The sequence below is a fragment of the Aptenodytes patagonicus genome, chromosome 2 (genome assembly GCF_965638725.1).
Source record: "Aptenodytes patagonicus chromosome 2, bAptPat1.pri.cur, whole genome shotgun sequence".
NCBI classification, from domain to species: domain Eukaryota; kingdom Metazoa; phylum Chordata; class Aves; order Sphenisciformes; family Spheniscidae; genus Aptenodytes; species Aptenodytes patagonicus.
Window position 1 is genome coordinate 9,081,151 of NC_134950.1, and position 21,607 is coordinate 9,102,757.

The 21,607-nt window shown below is 36.9% G+C and overlaps 1 protein-coding gene across 8 annotated transcripts in view; it reads right to left on the reverse strand.

The window, feature by feature from the left end:
- Positions 1–21,607, reverse strand: part of EFR3A (EFR3 homolog A) — an 88,945-nt gene that overhangs the window by 48,897 nt on the left and 18,441 nt on the right. For 5 of the 8 annotated variants that reach the window (XM_076329086.1, XM_076329085.1, XM_076329084.1 and 2 more), the window contains 4 exons: positions 16,120–16,196; positions 14,175–14,302; positions 10,641–10,791; positions 1,656–1,777 (listed from right to left, as the gene is read on the reverse strand). In XM_076329086.1, coding sequence (XP_076185201.1) covers positions 1,656–1,777; positions 10,641–10,791; positions 14,175–14,302; positions 16,120–16,196 — 478 coding nt within the window. Of the gene's footprint in view, positions 1–1,655; positions 1,778–10,640; positions 10,792–14,174; positions 14,303–16,119; positions 16,197–20,016; positions 20,056–21,607 lie in introns of those variants that run through there. The other 3 variants (XM_076329087.1, XM_076329080.1, XM_076329079.1) reach the window with 1 other exon arrangement.

The following is a 21,607-nucleotide window of genomic DNA, read 5'->3' on the forward strand; positions in this document are numbered from 1 at the left end:
GCGGAGATAACACTTTAATCAAAGTCACGTACAGTCTTATGTCACTAGGACGAAGTTCCTCCCTGTCTAAGGGTACATCAACATTGCAAACTGAAGCACAGGTAACAGTGCAGTCTGACAATTTGAAGAGCAAAGGATTAGCACAGTTCTCTTACTCCTACAGCAGTCAAAACTTTGAGGTATTTTATTTTGCGGTATTCTTAGGAGTGGTAGATCATACTTGATAGATGAATCAGGGAGGTACTAGTCTCTTAATTCATTCCATGTTCTAGTTCATTACTAATATTACCTCTCATTTGCAAGGGGCAATGAAGGTGAAAGTAGTACTAAAAATCCTGAGCTGAGCTTCAGATCCTAACCTCTTATGAAATGTTTTACAGTAAGTAGTTTAACATTTCTGTTTTAGTTTCACTAAGCCTAAAAAGGCAAAATCTCAAAAAGCTCATTAAAACATTCATGAATACTATTGGCGACCATCAGCTTCAGGGAAATATACTGTATCTGACAGAAGCCTAAGTTATGACGTAGTTGCATGATACGCTGGCTTCCCTAGTGACACCTGCTTAAGAAGTTTCCATCCCCTTTCCCCTTTGGTCCCCGAGTACAATTTCCCAACCCTTCAGTTCTTCCCCAAACAATTCACGGGGTCATCCTGTAAAACCATTCACTGGAATAATCTTCCTAAAGGGAAAGGGGGTGGGGGCAGGGAGAAAAGTATAGGAGCAGCAGGCAGATTTAATCCTAACACTTTTAGAGACAAAGTTTACAGCACAAACCTACGTACAGCAATAAGGCAACAAATAAGAAGGCAGTAAATTACAAAAAATGAGGAATGAACCAGAAGACTGAAGGACGAATGATTTTTTTGAGTTTTTTTGGTTTTTTTCCTAAGTGAAGTACACTGTATTAGTTCTTTGTAAAAATACAGTTCACAGATTTTTGAAACTGCAAACTTACAAGAAAAATCCTAACAGAACAACAGTACAGCCAAAGGGTTGAATAAATGTTCAGCACATGGATTTTTCATAGTTGGCTGAAAAATTTAATGCATGGAAATAGAAAAGATGAGTACAACAGGGATGTAAATCATACAATCCAAAAAGCCTGAAGTTTTCTAAAATGCTCAGGAGTTAAATACTGATTAACAATTCATATAAAGAACACAGCGCTAGGGGGAGCTGAAGTAAAAAAAAAATTGTGGTGTTTACATAATAATGTAAAAATTTGTAATACTAATTCATGAAGGCATTTCAGTTTCACACACAGTATCATACTGCAGACATCCAAGAAAATTCAATTTTAATGCATAATTCTCAAATAGCAGGCTCAAAATATGCTTTTGCTAGTCATATATGTAGCCCCATTAATTTCCCAAATGAGTTATGCAACTCGCACACATTTACAGTAGTAAGTAGTGCCTTTCTGGAGACAATCCATGCAATCTGGCAGGCATTATTCAGGTAAAATTCCACTTAAATATTCTAGGAGATCAAGCCACCTAAGATTTGCAATATTCTCTGCTATTTAAAAAGTCAGACTTTCATTTTCTTCCTATGAAATGAACTATTCCACTAAATATGATAATAAAAACTGTATTACAGACTATATTAATGTGTTAAGACAGTTTTCTGTTATACATACAGAACGCAACTTACTCGGTTTGTATTTCTGGATCGTGGTCACATGAATGACACATGGCACTGAACTGAGACACAAAGAAGTCATAGCGTCTGTGATATGAAGGTGTGTCTTCCTCAATGTTGGCAAATTTGACAAACTGGAAAATGAAATACGTTAAAAAAGCTTTTGATACCAATTTCCCAAAAGAAAATAATGAATACTAAGCTTCATTTAAGAAGTAACATAAAACATTGCATTAGGAAAAGAATCCAGATTTGACAATACTTAAATATTTAACTTCAGAGAAGAGTAAGTTAAATTGGAGAGTTTCCTTTTTAAAGACTTTCCACTAGAACTTCATTTAGATCATTATGAAAGGGTACAACTACATGAAATACAACACACTATGCAATATGGAAACATCTAACACTTGAATAGCGGGTGTCACAGATTCATAGAATCATAGAATCATTTAGGTTAGAAAAGACCCTTAAGATCATCGAGTCCAACTGTTAACCTAACACTGCCAAGTCCACCACTAAACCATGTCCCTAAGCGCCTCATCTACACATCTTTTAAATACCTCCAGGGATGGTGACTCAACCACTTCCCTGGGCAGCCTGGTCCAACGTTTGAGAAGCCTTTTGGTGAAGAAATTTTTCCTCATGTCCAATCTAAACCTCCCCTGGCGCAACTTGAGGCCATTTCCTCTCGTCCTATCGCTAGTTACTTGGGAGAAAAGACCGACCCCCACCTCGCTACAACCTCCTTTCAGGTAGTTGTAGAGAGCAGACCAAGCAATCAAATGGTACACTGTCACTGGTAGGTTAACTAGCAACATTCTGAATTAACCAAAAATCAAGGGAAATAAACTTGGAGGCATTCTGTCAATTCTGTCTATCTTCACAAAAGGGAAAAAAGGAGGAGTCGGGGAATTATAACACAGTCAACTTAAAATTCCACTCACAAAAAGACACTGAAAAAAAAATTCCAATTTGCAAACATCTACAAAGTAAAGAAGGGGTAAGCAACAGTCAACATGGATTTGTCAGGAACAAATCACATCAAGCCAGCCTAAATTATTCCTATGACAAGGAAATAGATTTTGTGAACCCAGATGAAGCAGCATCTGTCATATCTTAACTTCAGTGATGCTGATGACAAAAAAAAAAAAAAAAAACCACAAAACTCTCAAAAGGAAGCTAGAAAAACACTGTCAAAAGAATACTCCCTGTAAGATAGATGCAAAAGGGTTTGGAAAAAACACAGAAACACTTGTAAATCATCAAACTACAATAACGTATTGAGTGAACTTCTGAAGAGGCCTGTCTGGAATACAGTAGTAGTTGAGTTTCACTAGAGACTTAGATAACAGAGTGGGCTCATCAAATTTGCAAAGAACACTAAGCTGGCCAGAGCTGCAAGGACACTTGATGCCTGATTCTTGACAAACCGGAAACAAGACCTGAAAAATCAAGGAAGCAATTTAGGAATGACAAATGCAAAATACCATTTTAAGACAGCTGTACAAATACAAGCCAGACACAGCTGAATGCAGGAAAGAAACTTAGGGTTATAATAAACTGCACATTCAACAAAAGTCAATGCCGTTACACTGGCATGAAAAAGAAAACAATACATTGTGATACATCTGTATTACCCGTGACACCTATGAAGAAATTTTTGCCAGCTAATTGGCACTAATAAGCCCTTAGATGAAGTACTGCATTAAGTTGAAGCATCACAGCTGAAGATGGTGATTAACTGACACAGTCCTTCAATTATTCAAGGGATGAACAAAGCTTTAGATAAACACCTGTTAAAAAAGACTGAAAGACATTAAATTATCCAGTCTAGAGCTGCCTAAAAGATATTAGTCTTACAATGTACAGAAGACAGCTATAAAAAGAAAAGAAATAAATGGTTTTCTTTATCCAACGGTAATAGGAAAAGCAACAATGGGCTTACACTGAAGCAAAGGCTACCTAAGTTAGACATTAAAAAAACCCTCCTTTCTAAAGCGAGCAGACTGCCTAAAGACATTTTGGATTCTCCACCACTGACAGTTTTAAGAACAGACTACAGAGGAAAAAAATAAAAGGAAAGGAAAGGTTGTCAGGAAAGGTTTAACATCGTGCTGGTTCTGCCCTGAAGCAGAGAGATGTCCCATTAAGACCCCTCCACCTTTTCCCACCCCAGTATTCTTCTTACCGACTGCTAAGCACAGGCTGAGGCATTTCTTGTATACTTACCGAGATGTAGAACCTGTTTTTATCAGCATGTTACCCACATACCTCTAGACAAGCCCAAAGTACTTTAGCATAGTCTACAACATGCTGATTTGTGAAGGTTTTGAGGTAGTTTTCAAGCTGAAAGTGAAAGCCGTGTATTTCAGGAAAAAAAAAGCACCACTTTTTCTACTCTTTTTTTACTCTTTTTTTGCTTTATCTAGAACACGTATCCCTTTCAGCTGCACTACCAGTTCACCCACTGAAAGCTACAGGCACAGCTGAAAATGATACAGTTTGTAAAGCTATATTCTCAGCCATTACTGAAAACAGAGCAAAATTGTATAATACTAGTTAATTTTACATGTCCTTCTGTACAGAATATCCCATATAGTCAGGTGTCAAGAAAGTGACATACAGTCAAAAAACAATTTGGTATAGTCTACTGCCACAGTTCGAAAGACAATCTACAAACAGCAACTGTAGGTTTTTTTTCAAGTACAGCAAGTTATAAAAATGATCATTTCCTCCCCAATAGACCCTGGAAAATGCTTTAAATGCCTTGCGTCTCACTGGTTTGTTTCATGGAATTGTTAATTACAAAACAGAAATAGATTTTCTGAAGTTTTTTGAAGACGTGAACCTAATTAGTTCTTACAATTTAATAAAGCATAAAGTCCAGGGGTTTAAAAAAAAAAAAAGAAAAAAAAATCAATATGATCTTAGTATTTTCCAGACATTCAAGTGTTGAAGTCTACAACTGATTCACCCAGCAAACTTCCATAAAAGCATGTAAAGGAATAGAAGCAAAAAGTTCAAAGAACACAAAACACTATGGGAGTGGTCGTGAGAATATTACCTCATCTAGCATTTAATATTAGCATATTAATATTATCTAAAATACAAAATTATTTGATTGACAGGATCTTCCAACATGAAAACTTAACATAACTCTAATAACTATTTTGCTAGAAGAAAGATTTATTGTACCAAGAAATCGCTTTGTAAGAATAAATGACAAATTTAGGCCAAGAAAGCGTTAGGGACTCACTCACTCTCGCCCTGGACATTTCTTCTACATCACGATGTAGCTTTGTAGCAGGGAAGCAAGTACCCAGAAGTTATACCTCTCCAAATGGCACATACAATAAAATGTCCAGAAAGGACAAATTTTTTTTATTTCCTCACGTGTATAACAACACAATTTCACCCACTGAACATAAAGCATTTCTGAAGCATATTCCAGGATTAGCATTCAGATGACTGAACATTTAGGCCACAGGAAAGCTAACTGTGATAACACTGTTTTGAGTTGCACTGTTGTTCAGTAAAGTATACAATTCCATTTCATTATAGAAATTTTAAGTTTTTACAGTACACATTAGTCTATACTTTCTCCTTGCTTAGCAGTGGTGCTTTTAAGCTGTTACTGTTAAATAAAGAATATTTCAGTCCTAAGCACCTAAGATATTTTCAAGCATACTTCAAATATAAAAATTATTCAACCTAAAAAAAGGACAAAACTCTTACGGAAGTCCAAGCACTTGCTTGGGATATACTTACAAAGCTTTTATAGATGTAAACATGTCATTCAGTCATAGTAAGTGCTTGCAATCACCCACTGGTAATTTATGGAAGTTTTACCAGTACAAGCATCTTCTATATTTGTATAATACAGAAGGTACAAAAAGGAACTTACATTGGTAATATCTTATTTCCATTAATTTTGAAACCAATAAAATACAATCAGTATAAAAACATATAAATCTATCACGAAATAAAGAAGGAACATATTATCTATTCAGAAGATGTTTGTTTCAGACTGTCAAGAAAGTTGGATCATATTACCAGGGAGAGAGAGATTGTGCGAGTCCTGTACATAAATCATAAAAGTTCTCAACTTAAATTCCTAAGGACATAATTTCTTATACATATTTATACTGTCTTATAACTCTTACATAGCCAGTACAGTAGGAGAAAAATAACTATTAATGCACCCTGGATGTCTTTAAAGGTGGTCAGGTTTTTGCAGCAATTCAAGAACAGACAATCAGCATGCATCATATTTAAGCTTGAGTTATGTTATTTAAAGTATCTCCCTGAAAAAAATGTAGGCTGGATCTGAGCAGTATTTTTATTTTATATTTGAGCTCCCCTGTCTGTCTTCCACAGCCTGCAATTTTCTCATGTTTCAGATGGGGGAAAGGAGGTGCTGATGCTGATAGTTACCATCTTTTATAGACAAAGCTACTGTATTTCATTATTAGGAAACTATCACACAGGAAGACATGATGTCCTATAAACGTAAGACTCAAACTACACAGTACAGCATTAATGAGAAGTGTGTGAATGTATGTATGTACTTCACCAAACAAATGCAAAAAGGACAAACACTTCAACTTCTCTAAATAGAAAAATTTCAAACACTGGATTCATACGTTAACTTCACAAACACAGTATTAAAATGATCACAATACATAATAACAAGGTAAGGTTCTCAGCAATAGAAATTAGCGATTTAGTTTAGTTATTAATAGTTAAGGTCACCTGACACTTCTCATTTTGAGTTTTATTGGAATGGGATGGATAGCTTCACATTCTATTTTACTTCATGCCACTTGGATGAAAATTATTCTGAATGCCATGTGTGCAGTTGTGTAACCAAGTCAGTAATGGTATGTTGGCTTACAGGGCCACATTAGTGCAGCTACGAAACTGCAAGACCAGAGAGCATGAGCATGAGGTGGGGGAAGCAATACTTAACTGTGAATGACCCTAAAAGGACCACCTAAAGCGATTTATCCAGCATCACTCAAATTCTAGTAGACGCAGACATAGAATTTAGAAGATAATTTAATAACCTACAGGATGAGAAAGACTGCTTTGTGTAATTGTGTCTCTCTGTACCTTTAACTCCTATAAAAAAAAGATAGAGCAGGGATCCTAGAGATGAAATACTTCATTGTATATTAAATCACTATTAGCACATAATTCTGTATTGGTACATGGAATGAAAGAAACATCTTGTAATAAAGATAAGTTTCCATCACATACTTCCAGATTAGCATGCTGCAGACAAGCAAGAAACAAATGAGTACTCTACTGGGAATATTAATTCTGACATTCTTTAATTTCAGTTTTGACATTTTATACTATTTTTACATATACAAGTACTTCAATTCTGCCAAAAACAACTGCCTTTATAAGCCAACACCAACAAATATAAAAATCTTGTTGTTACATCAGGTACTGACTGGTCACTTTTCCACTTGGGATATTGCTTGTCTTCTTTTAAATAACGAATGATGACAACTAGCAATAACAGTCACCTTCTCATGCACAGGAAGCCCAACACTGTCACTGATGGTATCATACTTTTACTGCTCTGAAGAAGAAACTGCCCTTCTAAAATGAAGCACCCTACCAACTAAAGAAAGTATTTGTGGTAAATAATTTAAAATTTGGTAATACCAGGTTCCACATACATCTGCTATTTTTCAGATGAAAAAAGAATGTTTTACTATCAAAATACAAAGAAGAATTCACTGCGTCAACATTCCAAATTAGCTTCAAATGTTTTGTATTCAACTGAGTTTTGTCAACATAGTTTAAGATGAAAGTTTTACTAAATTATGCACCCCATTGTTTTTGACCAGCTGCTCACCAAAGAAATTTTCTGGACCCTCTCTAAAAAAAATTGACAGAAAATTAAAAATATTAAAAAAAAAAAAACCCTCTCGTCCCAAAAAATTTTGACCACAAGTTCAAAGATTTTAAAGCTGTTCACCCCTAGACAGGTAGAACAAGCATAATTAATCCATTCTATTGTAGTAATATAACCACTATGGATCTAAGCAATACATTTAATTATTTGTACAGGAGAGATAGAGATGTTTTACATGATATTCAGTTACTGAAATTCTATAAAATGGCTAGAGAGTAAAATTTAATATTGCCATAAGTAAAAGCTCATTGCAATCAGCCTTCAGATTCTGTAATACTTAAGCCAAGGAAATCTCACTTTTTCCCACCACATTTTTTCAGTTTCCTCACCAGCATATGCTATCCTAGCACATGGTTAATAAAAATATCTTCCATGATAGCAAAAGACATTCTGAACTTCATAGACACTGCCAATTTGAAATTCTGTCTACTTAAAACAAAAAAAATTCAACATATCCACTATTGAATTTCACCTATTTTCAAGCATCTGCCTATATAAGTAATTTACAATTATGTTATTAAAAAAAAAAATCATTGCTGCTGTAGGAAATAACATAATTTACATATGCAACATCTAAGAAATCATAGGAATTAATTATATGTAACCTAAAGATCAGGCATAAAAGTTCATAAGTGAAAAACAAACAATTGTTTTTCTAAAACAGTAATTTTCAGGTTTGCTTTTTAGAAGTAAATCAACTTAAAAAATAAAATTTAACTTCAAAAACAATTTAAGAAATCAAACAGCTGAATGAAACTTTCGGGTTTTTTGTAAGATACAGAGCACCAAGTAGAATAAGTTCTGCATCGAAAACCAGATATTTGGAAGTCAGGGAAAAAACCCTGGAAGACAGTGGGAGCTTCCAGATCTTTCCAAGACTTTAAACTACTCAGAGTCAGAGTCATCCAGTACACAGATTTGTTTCATTTGAAACCCTGACTTTAAACAATCACAAGAGTCCCCACAGCTGAAGCAAAATTTGTTTGTGAGGCTGAAAAAAACCTACAACTCAAGAAAGACAGTTGAATCTTACTTGAAAGACATCACTGCCTTTGTATCCTAGTGAAGCTTTGAAAGTCAGCTTTGGGATGGAAAATAATCAAGATCTACTTATAGACACAATCATACTCCTTATCTTTTTAAGTGGAAGCAGACTATAAATTTGTATTGGCCTGAAATTGAGTTTAACCTAAAAATATTATGGAAACTTTTCACCAGTTTAAAGACATTTACTTCATATACAATTTATTCTTCTCTTCCAGACAATACCAGTTTCCACTCCAAAGTGGTACACCAGAATAAGTAAAGCACATAAAACACCATTCAGTCACTCTACCATCTCTACTCTTTTGGAGTTTTTTTTGTTTATTTACTTTCTTCAGGAGGAGAGGAAAAACTAAACAAGGCTAAATGTGGTGGTAAACTTTCTCCATATCTGACAAAATTTATTTAAGAACACAGTAGGTCAGGGTCCTTGGTAACAGACAAGCTGTCAGTGCCAATTCACTTTGCTCCTCTTGAGCCAACACAAAAAACTCTAGCTTTTCCCTCCATTGACTATAGAAGGCACCTAGGGAAATTAGCATAATTAGGCTAAAATTAGCCTTTGGAATACTGTTGAAGAGTCATACAGATTCACTCTCCTAACAGAATTTGACATCTTATTTAGGGAAACATAATTATTTTTGGTTACCGAGTTTTACAACAGACAAACACAAATTATCTCCTGATTTAGGAAGTCCATTAATCTGCTTTGCTCATAAAAGACTTCATTAGGAACTGACAGGGATATCAGACAGATTACCATAAAGTGGAGTTCTGTTCAATAACATTCATTTGGAAGTGACATGTGTCTTGTACATCAAAATGGAGGTTGGCAGTAACTGTTTGCCACCAAGGATTTTAAACAACTGGAAAGTGATGTACATCTTGCCATGCGGCAGCCCAGGAAATAAGTTCCAAAGCTATTTCCCTAAGAGGTTTTGCCCAGGCATTGTTATACAAACAGATCAAAAGAAGCAGGGTAGTCTGGCTCAAAGATATTAAAACAAATAAATAAATATATTTATCTCATTACACTCAGTAAAGCTGCCCTGTTAGTTCAGAGCACAAGGGGACACTCCTCCCCCACATCAGAGCAAGAACTCTGCGTTCCACCATAATAAGAAATTCTACTCCAGAGTAGCATCACTCTACTACACCCCGCTGTCTCCCTGAACTGCAACTCCATTTAATTCCATCAACTGGGAATTATGCCCAAAGGAAAGCCCAACAGTTTTACAGAATCCACAAAGACCCCCCAACACTGCTAACAACGGCAATGTACAAGAAATGCAAGCATTACTTCTTTACTCATGTAAAAGCAATCACTCTAAGTGAAAACAGTCTGCATCACAATCCTGGAATTTATGAGATTCCTACTGTACCAGCTGGAAATACAATGGTTAGAAGGGAAGTATGACAGAACTATAATACTGATTGCACCCATCACTCTATCTGGAAAATCAGATCTCCAAATCTTCATTTTGACACTTTTAGTTATGCCCTTCAAGCCTGGATCTGAATCCTGAAATATTTAAGCTAATAAGATGGTGAGGTTGTAATACTGAAAGCGTTTGCCTCCTGGCTACTTTGCAGATAATAGGAATCTTTCTGTGTAGTGTCAGTGCTGTGGAGAAGGATGTTATTTCCTCCTTCCCACACCATCGCTCTCATTGCTGGAGGGCAAGAAAACACTGTCTTACCTATACAATGGCTTCAGGAGGTCTATTTACAGATTCAAAATATGACTTCACAGAACAGCTTTCCTATTCCCTCCAGAAGAAGTAGTTATTTCTGCAGCAGATGAGCCCAGCCATCAAAAGAATTTTAGAGACTGAACAAAAACAGTTTTTCTGCCTCCAGCTGGTATCTGCCCTGTGTTTAGGCCCAAATGGTATAACCTGCCACATACAGAATCTTCCCAATTCATGTCAACTGGCAGATACTTTGTGACTTCTGAAAGTACTTTCCCATAGCAAATAAGCAAAGATTTATTCTGATTTGATTTAGTATCTGAGTTTACTCACAGAATTAGTTCCAAGAACTTGCAGCTTTGGTTCGCCCGATTCCAGAAGCTTGGCCACCATATGAAGGAAACTTTCCACAAACGGTTTTATGCTTTGAGAATGGCAAGCCATTAGAAGTTGGTCCAATGCCTCCATGGCAATTAAAACATACCTGAAAATTAATTAGAGAGACTCACATAAACACGTGCTACATTTATCATTACCTCAATTAATTCAATATAGGTACTTATTACTACAAAAATTAGAAAACAAAGGGTGGAAGGCATATATTTTTGCATTATTTAGAAATGGAAGTTACTGGTATTTCCTACATTCATCTTTTTTTTGCGGGGGGGTGGGGTGTGGGGACGGGAATAGAGTATTTTTAGAAGAGATGTCATAATACTTGGTAACAGAGTAAATATAGTTCAATTTTCTTTTCTAGCACATTTTATTTCATAGAATCATAGAATTGTTAAGGTTGGAAAAGACCTCTAAGATCATCGAGTCCAACCGTCAACCCAACACCACCATGCCCACTAAACCATGTCCCTAAGGGCCACATCTACATGTCTTTTAAATACTTCCAGGGATGGTGACTCAACCACTTCCCTGGGCAGCCTGGTCCAATGTTTCACCACTCCTTCAGTAAAGACATTTTTCCTCATGCCCAATTTAAACCTCCCCTGGCACAACTTGAGGCCATTTCCTCTCGTCCTATCGCTACTTACTTGGGAGAAGAGACCGACCCCCACCTCGCTACAACCTCCTTTCAGGTAGTTGTAGAGAGCGATGAGGTCTCCCCTCAGCCTCCTTTTCCCCAGGCTAAACAACCCCAGTTCCCTCAGCCGCTCCTCATAAGACTTGTTCTCCAGACCCCTCACCAGCCTCGTTGCCTTTCTCTGGACACGCTCTAATGCCTCGACGTCCTTCTTGTAGTGAGGGGCCCAAAACTGAACACAGTATTCGAGGTGTGGCCTCACCAGGGCCGAGTACAGGGGCACAATCACTTCCCTACTCCTGCTGGGCACACTAGTTCTGATACAGGCCAGGATGCCATTGGCCTTCTTGGCCGCCTGGGCACACTGCCGGCTCATGTTCAGCCGGCTGTCAACCAGCACCCCCAGGTCCTTTTCCCACAGGCAGCTTTCCAGCCACTCTTCCCCAAGCCTGTAGCGCTGCATGGGGTTGTTGTGGCCGAAGTGCAGGACCCGGCACTTGGCCTTGTTGAACCTCATACAATTGGCCTCGGCCCATCGATCCAGCCTGTCCAGGTCCCTCTGCAGAGCCTTCCGACCCTCAAGCAGATCAACACTCCTGCCCAACTTGGTGTCGTCTGCAAACAGACTGAGGGTGCACTCGATCCCCTCATCCAGATCATCGATAAAGATATTGAACAAGACCGGCCCCAAAACTGAGCCCTGGGGAACACCGCTCGTGACCGGCCGCCAACTGGATTGAACTCCATTCACCACAACTCTCTGGGCCCGGCCGTCCAGCCAGTTTTTGACCCAGCGCAGAGTACACCTGTCTAAGCCGTGAGCCGCCAGCTTCTCTAGGAGAATGCTGTGGGAGACAGTGTCAAAGGCCTTACTGAAGTCCAGGTAGACCACATCCACAGCCTTTCCCTCATCCACTAGGCGCGTCACCTGGTCATAGAGGGAGATCAGGTTGGTCAAGCAGGACCTGCCTCTCATGAACCCGTGCTGGCTGGCCCTGATCCCCTGGTTGTCCCGCTCACGCCTTGTGAGTGCCCTCAAGATGAACCGCTCCATAATCTTCCCCGGCACCGAGGTCAGGCTGACAGGCCTGTAGTTCCCTGGATCCTCCTTCCGGCCCTTCTTGTAGATGGGCGTCACATTGGCAAGCCTAAATTTCCAACTATAAATCCCAGCATTCTAGTCTATAGATCCTCTGTCTATCCAAATCCCAGTACAGAAAGCCAACAACTTATTCACGCTCCTGCACAGTCAGACAACATGTTAAGTAAATGAAAAAGAGTAAAGAAAAGCAGGAAACAAAATTAAGTACCCTAAAGAATGGCCATTAACTCATTCTATAAGTTATAAAAATAGCTTTTGACAACATGAAGGCCAATAATGATGGCCTGTGATGGATATTGCAGCTTCCTAGACTCAATATTTTCCTACTCCATTTCCACATTCTTTAAAATCTTCTCCCTCTTTTGACTCTACATTCTTGCAAATTTTTAGCTCAAATACGACTTAAGAGTATGACAGTTTTAAAGTTCACATTTAAATACAATTTAGCCAAAAGGGCTGAAAAGAAAGATATCCCCACTTCCCAATACCCTGAATGACATTCAAGGGTATATTGGGTTTACATGGCAAGGTATTGGTAGCAAGGTGGGCTGCAGGGGTGGCTTCTATGAGAAGACACCAGGAGCTGCTCCCATGCCAGAGAGCCAGCTCCAGCTGGCTCCAACACAGACCCACCACTGCCCAAAGCTGAGCCCAGCAGCAACACTGGTAGCACCTCTGTGATAACATATTTAAGACTGAGTAAGAATGAGTAAAAGATGTTGCACAGCAGCTGTGAGAGAGGAGTAAGAAAAAAATGTGAGAAAACAGCCCTGCAGACACCAAGGTCAGTGAAGACCTTGGAGTAGGTGCTCCAGGCACTGGAGCAGAGACTCCCCTGCAGCCTGTGGGGAAGACCATGGTGAGGCAGGCTGTCTCCCTGCAGCCCACGGAGGTCCGCAGTGGAGCAGATATCTACACTGCAGCCCCATGGAGAACTCCATGCTGGAGCAGGTGGATGTGCCCTGAAGGAAGCTGCAGCCCATGGAAAGGCCACACTAGAGCAGACTCCTGGCAGAAGCTGCGGCCCATCGAGAGAAGCCCACTCTGGAGCAGGTTTTCTGACAGGACCTGTGATCTATCAGTGACCCATGCTGGAGCAGTCTGTTCCTGAAGGACTGTACCCTGTGGAAAAGACCCACACTGGAACAGTTCTTGAAGAACTGCAACCTGTAGGAAGCACCCATGTTGGAAAAGTTCATGAAAGACTGTATCCTGTGGGAGGGACCCCATGCTGGAGCAGGGTAAGAGTGTGAGGAGGAAGGAGTGACAGAAACAAAGTGATATGAGCTGACCACAGCCCCCATTCCTCGTCCCCCTGCTCTGCTGGGGGGGAGGAGGTAGAGGAGTCTGGAGTGAAGTTGAGCCTGGGAAGAAGGGGGAGTGGGGAAAAGATGTTTTTAGCTTGTTTTTATTTCTCACTACCCTACTCTGTTATTAATTGGCAATAAATTAATCTTCCCCAAGTCGAGTCTGTTTTGTCCATGACGGTAATTGGTGAGTGATCTCCCTGTTCATATCTCAACCCATGTGCTTTTCCATCTTTTTTTCTCCTCCTGTCCTGCCAAGGAGGGGGAGTGAGGGAGCGGCTGGGTGGGCACCTGGCAGCCAGCCAAGGTTAACTCACCACAAAGGGACTGGGTCTGTCTTACCTCCTAAACACGATCAGAACAAATATGATGAAATGCAGCTACCTGTTAGCATCTGTTTTTAATACTGTGACTTATTTCCTTACCCATAGCGATGTCTGACAACATCTCTGCTCAGTCTCTCTGCTAGGTAAGCACCAATTCGATCCAGCTTTTCTGGTGCAGAAACCGCATAGAAAGTCAGCTTCTCCATATCAGCTTTAACAAGACCATCCTAAAAACAGACATACAAAATATAAAATAAAAAAGTTCACAGAAAGCTTTTGAAGTGTTTTTCCTTTTGTCTACTCGATATTTAAAGATGTGAGCCATACAGATGGGAATAAACTACTGAAAAAAAAAAAACTTTTGAGCAAAATTGTCAATAGCTTAGCTGCAAAAATCACCAACGTAAAAAATGAAGTAAAATATTTTTTAAAGAAATGAAGCAACTATCTTCCCCCATTTTTTTTTTTTTTTTTTTGGGGGGGGGGGGGGGGGGGGCAGGGGCGGGGCTGGAAACACGTATTCCAAAAGAAAGTATTTAGTGAGATATGTAATCAGTTCTAAGACACACTTTTTCCCTACTGGTCATTTTTTTTTCCCCATTCCCCCCAAAAAAGTATATTTGATGCATAATTTTGATGCTATATACAAACAAGATTGTAGTTTAAATATTTTATTTCTTCAGTGTCACATCTTGGACAAGGCTGACATACAGGGTACCTGAAGGCTAATTGTTAGAACAAGATCAAAGATTAACATATTAGTCCCAATGTGAATTGTGATGTGGGTCTCCTCAGGTGAGGTTATAACTATCAGGTAAGAAGGATAAAGCTTTTTGTCTTCTTTTTTTTTTCCCTAGAAGTTCACAAAAACATTATCTTTTTCAAATAAATGACTGATGCTTTTAACACACTCATTATTAATTAATGCATTTTATCAAGCAAGTCTTCTCATATTTTAGAAATGGCCTGTAACTCAGTGAAACATCATGGACTGGCTTGTGTCCTGCACTGAGCCAATGAATATTAACAAAAGCAGAGTCTAAGGAGTGCCAACTCAGAGCTACTGAGTGAAATTAAAGCTATAACACTACAACTGTAGCAATTCCGGGTGTTTCTACACCTGTATCAAACAAGTAGATTAAAACAAATAAATCTGTAAAACCATATTGTTCCATGCATTCAACATACTGTATACACAGAAAACATTTTCTTTGAAGCCAGTAACATACACTTATATAGTAACTAGCACTCAACAACATATTTTAAAGAAAAGCCCACATATTTTATAAGATGTAAGCCAAACGTTATACAAATGCTGACTGTTCTACTTCTACTATAGTAAAAGTTAACAAAATCTGGTAACACGTTTTAAAAAAATACAGCAGCAGAAATATAAGCTCTCAATTAGTCTGAACCACCATGTGATTATGTATAGATATAGGCATTACTAAATGGTAACATGGAAGTTATTTATTTCCACAGAGAGTAAGATCTGGGCTGTAATACAACTCCAAGACTGTTCAAGTGACATGAAAAAACTGTATAGGAATAACTGGAGAAATTAAAAAACAACAACAACAAACCACCTCTTTGGATCACAACAGTCTACCAGAACTATAAAAACTTACGTAGTCAATACATAAAGAGTTAGAAAATTAAAATCTTGTAGAAAACCAGAAAATGTTCACACCTGCAAACATAACAAAACAAGTCTCTGTGGTTCTAAGTAATTATGAAGTTAAGCACTACCTCTGCTGCAGAATACCCTGCTTAATTAAATCTCTGTTTCTCTGAACAAAACATATCAATTTCACTCTTCAATATGCACAGCCTTGCTTTGAGAAGGGAATTAGACCGGAGGATCTGTAGAGTTCCCCTTCCAGCTAAATTATTCTGCTAACCTCTATTAAAGCTATGAAGCGCTAAAGCAGAATTTACTGTAAAATATTAAAATAGAAAATAATAAAAAAAAATGCTAAAACATTAGTTACTAACCAAAAATTTTCAAATGCCAATCCCTTAAAATTTTAAAGTCATCACTCACTTTTGGATCTTCAGGAAATATGTTATCTACCAGACGCTTGTAGCGAGGTCGCAAAGCAGCACAGCAACAGCACACTCCTGCAGAAAAGATATAACCAACAGAATTTAGAATTAAGTTTTAGGAACTCAGGTATTTTCATTTGAAGTGACTAGCTGATAAGCAAGGAGGAAAAAGATACAGTGAATTCAGCTGCTTGTTACTATCGGCAATAAAGCAAAATTAAGGTAATTGAAAATAACTGAGAAGTCAAATAAGCAAAACTACTATTATAATATAATACATGAGAAAATATGCAAGCACCTTGGGTACTAGAAATGTACCTGTCATCCAGCCATACTTAAAAACACGCAGAAAAATCAAGACACTTCAAAATTTAGCAATATTAAAACCAAGGCTACTTCATTTGCTGTTTTATCTTCATTCTGAATGATCATTTCAAAACATAACTAAACATGCATTACATTCACTCTTCTACCAAAAAAGTCAACTACGAAATCTTCTGTTTTACAAGCACCAATACAAAGCAATATAAACCACAATATACAAAACAAGCTCTCCCTTCATTATCCCACTATTTTACTGGGCGTCCGACAAAAGACAGTCACTTCAAATGGAGAAAGGAATTTTTCTGATCTCATTTCTACTTTAATATGAATACCGTTCTCATATAAAGATAATCAGAACAATACATGTAACTTGCAATTTTATTAATTTAAAGAGTCATGCTGCCTGCTTTAAAAAGATAGAAATCTACAAAGTATGGTTTGTTTTTTCTAGCACTCAGGACTACTAGAACTTTGGAATAAATCCAGTTTATATTAAAAAATAGCACCTGAAGTAAAAACTCAGCACGAAAAGAAAGTAAAAGTTTCTAGATATCTGTCCAACCATTTTATCAGTGCAGATTTATTCCCAAGGAATTTAAGTGTTTTGACAAACCAGGTTTTAAATGTTTCAGTGGACATATTAACAGACTAACTCACTGGTCAGGTCTCACATCAACATTAAAGCAGCTCTGATGCACAAGAGCCACTAAGTAGAAAACAATACACTGAATAATAATATACCAAGTATGCATGCAGATCTTTCAAATCTCAACACCTAGAGCATTCAGAGTAGCTAAAATATTGTACAATATCTTAAAAGTATCCATTTATATACTCAAAAAAATCATAAAACACTTGCTAAAAAAAGTAAAAGCTGCAAAAGCTTTTACTGCAAATCAAAATAGGGAAAAGAATGAAGGGTATCTTCGCAGTAACTTTGATGAATGTAATTTATCTGCAAGTTTTTGAGGCTGTGAAGAAGTATTAGGCAAATACATCAGGATTTGTGGTTTTTTTACTTAAGATATCCAAATAACCCTTGTTGTTTTTAACCATATTTATCAGAACATCTGGGAGATTAATGACAAAGTCTTCCCCTGCTGTATTTTTTTTTTTTTTATTACAAGCCTCTACATGAGTAGACCATCCTCCCTCTATTCCACCTATTTTCTGATACTACTTGTCTTTTGGACCAAAAACAAAAGAAAGAATTCTGCTCATAGTCTGACAACTTAATTCTTGCAATTTATTTAATCAAAAACAATTATCAAAGATAGATCTATGATTTTAAAACCATGCTTTAACTCTAAGTTCTCCTAGTGGTCTTTTAACTTGGGTCATGAATTATAGAGTCATATATCACCAGTAAGATGAACACAGACTTATGACTTCAATACGTAACTGTGAAAAGAAAAACCACTCAAGGAATAAACAACTGGAATATTGAGAATTTTTGTGTGAAATCGTACTTTGTTACTACTGTCAAGTTCTTCATACGACTCCTGTTGACATCTCCTACTTACAGAGGTCTAACCAATGTAAAAATCTACATTTACATAAAAGCTGCAGGTACAAAGTAGGTAAAAACAAAGCTATTTCGTATGCCACTGGAAAATGTAGGTATCAAGAGGTGAAAACCCTATTTGACTTAAACCAGAAACAATTCAGACAGTTGTACAAAAATATTCTACTGAGAGCAATGTTGTCTAACATTTTAAAAGTAAGTAAAATCATAATAAGAAAGGAGTACTTCATTAGTGTCTAGTATATCACTCAGTATTGGGAAGTTCAAGTAAGACCAAAGTCCACCAAAACAAGACCTAATATTGTTAAATGTTTCTTGAGTTAGGTTTGCAGCTCTGCACCTGGCTTAACACTCTCTGTACTTGTGTCTTCCTACTTGATTTTCTACCTTATGGACCTCTAACATTGGTCCAGAGTAAACAGCATGTTTGACTACTACTAAGTGTAAGAAAATATTCTTACAATAACTGTAGTAAAATATTTTGCTACAGCTATCCAAACCATAACAAGAACAGAAAATATTGTAAAATACTGCATGCAAGACAGAGGCAATTAAAAATACTTTTAGAGTTAGTTTCTCCTTCTTTAAGTGACAGAAGAAGAAAATCCTTGCAGAGAACCACGATTTAAATCTTCAAATGTTTTTTTAGAACCATGTAAATTACAAAAATGTAACATAAAACCTGGATACAAGTTACTCCTTTGAGAAGGATAAAAAATATCAGATAACAGTACCAACGCATCCTGGCAGCCTTACCAGATCGCTTCAGTTAATGGAAACTCAGTATTGTTCAAATACTGCTCTTCAAATTTATGGCATACAGTGAATTTTGACACAAAAAAAAGCCTAACAATAAGTATATTGCATAAGATTTGAAAATTTTCTCTTCTCCCCATCCTGGATTTTCAGTAGTATCTTTACATTGCTATGTATTTAATTATAGCATAGTTTACATAAAAAAAACCAAACAACAAACCAAACTTTTCAAAGAATTCTCTATCATCAAAATATAAAACTAAAATATGAATATTACTGTCATTAAAAGAACTTCCTAAATTAAACAGAACATTCAAGTACCAGAAAGTGAGAGTTAATCTACCAAAGCTTTCAGCCTCCAAAGATATTTTGAGTAGAGAAATTTAAGCAGAACACCATCAGAAAAAAATTTAAGCGACAGGCTCTCCAAAGAACACAGAAAAAAAGAAAACCAAAAGCAAAAACCAAAACAATTAACAGTCATGAGACAGATTTTGTGGAAAATCTATTAATCATTGCTCAGTGTTTTGATATAACCAGGAAAGATTAATAAAAACATAGGAATAGGTTTTAAAAAAAAAGTATGAATATATAAAAAAAAAACCCCACAAAAATTAAGTCTTAACAACATAGATTGAACTTAAAAAAACCCCAAAACCAACCCCAACAAAATCTAGGAGCATTTCACTACGTAGACCAGAAAAGATGAATGTTGTAAAAGACGGATAAAAGCTCAGCAATTGAAAACGGATTCTCTACTTCTTGGATACAAATTTAACCCAGATGAAAGTTGATCTACATAAACACATTCGTTTCACACAAATAAGCTGTTTTGTAGGTCTACAGAACGCAGTCACTAAGCCCAGTAAAAAGAACCTGTTCCATTTTATGCAGGTTTATCGACAAAAAAAATCCTATGACAATCCCTTTCAGTGTCAGGGAAAATTTGCATTCTCATGGTCTCCCCCTTGAAGACATCTTTATGTCATTTTATACAAGTAAATGTAAAGGTTAAAGCAGTACCTACAGCGAAGTTCACACTGTTACATGACAGTCAATGTAAAAGGTTTAAAAAAAACCCCTTATTGTTTACTTCTCCAATAGTGGGATTTTCCAAGTTTAAACATGCATGTTCTCTTCTGCTAAAGGAGTCCTGTAATCTGCATGTTACACGTTAAGACTGTACATATTTACCAGCTGTACGGGTACTTCTTTTTACACACACTTATTCTATACAATAGCAGTAAGAAGAAACAGTCCACGTTATCAGAAAATGGTAATTTCACCTACCCAAACACATACATGGTCTTGGTTCAAGAGCAGAATTATAATCATAGGCTTTTTCTTGCTCAACAGTAGGAACTTGAACATACTGCCTCATCCTGGATATGATTTCACTCCCCGGGTACTCTCTCCTTTTTCAGAAAATTGCGCTCTCACACTAGCACAGAAGCAGTTACTTCACGCGAGGGCTCTGCAATACTGTAAGCTTATCTGATTAGCGCTGTGACATCTACATAAAGCCACCAAACACGTGAAAAACTTCAGTATCAAATTCTGTTAACAAGGCCAGGCACAAGAAAAGATAAAAGAATAAAAGATACATCGTCAATGTGTGATTCACAGCTCACCGAATGAAACTGCACAAAGCCAGTTTCATCACTTCAACTTCCCCAGAACATGCAGTCATTATTTCTGTGACTAGAAGCAAAAAATCAATATAGTTTCAGAAAAAACTGTGTTCAGTCAGCTGCCACATATCACTGTAGAGTGATAAATATTTTAGCAAAACATACTCACTTGATCTTGCTGAAGAACAGCCAGAAAAAAAAAATATTTCAGGCAGACCACTGACCAAAAAGGCTTTTTAAACAGAAGGGTTTATCTCTAAAATTAGAGAAGCACTTTAAAAATTAATAGGTTAATGAAATTAACATTATCTCTAATAATACTTCAGAATTTAAGAAGCAAGGATTACAGAATTTAAATCCTTAACATCCTTTCTCACAAAGATTATGATATATCAGGTAGAAAAACAATTTTGAGTTAAGCAATTCTGAAGTTACTTTCTGGCTTCCCATTACTTGTCATCATTTTTTTGTTTTACTTCCTACGTTACATCCACTTGGGTAACACAAATACAGGATTTTCATAGAGGTATTTTTTATAAACCCTGGAAATTATAAGGTACTGTTTTTAATAAAATCACAACTAATAATTTCCATTAAATAACAATTCCATAACAATTTTAGACTGATGAGACTAGTGCTAATAAACTAGTGTTTACCGCAAATAAATTCAGAGAAAACAGAACTGCACAGAAACTGTCACCACATAGTTTACTGAAGAAACCCTACAGTGTGAATTAGAAAAATACACATTACAAGAAAGTTTTATTTCAAATGAGTTTGTCTGAATATTCACTGCTAGACGTAGCAGTACTCATACAAAATTACAGAAAAACAAAACCTTCAAGCTGGCTTTAAACATAAAACACCAAGTTCTGCCCATCAAATTTAAAACTGCCAGATTATTTTGAAAACAAATGGATTGTTATTATTTATCTAATACTAGAATTTCTTCCAAAATATTGTAATGCTGTCTAATATTGTTGTCAACTGTTTCCAGAACATTAACAACCTGAAACAAGATTTCATGTTCACTCACTGAATATTTTTGTTATGTCCCAAGCTTGGATCTGGTAGTCCATATCTTTATTGTCTATCTTCCAAGATTTAAAAAAAAAAAAAAAAAAAAAAAATCTTATTCTATCAAAGAATAATATAATTAACATAAAAGTTTGAATCTACAGATAAATGCGTGTTTTGCTAATATCAAGAAACAGAGCAATATTAAAATTACATTTGGTTGCTCAATGTAC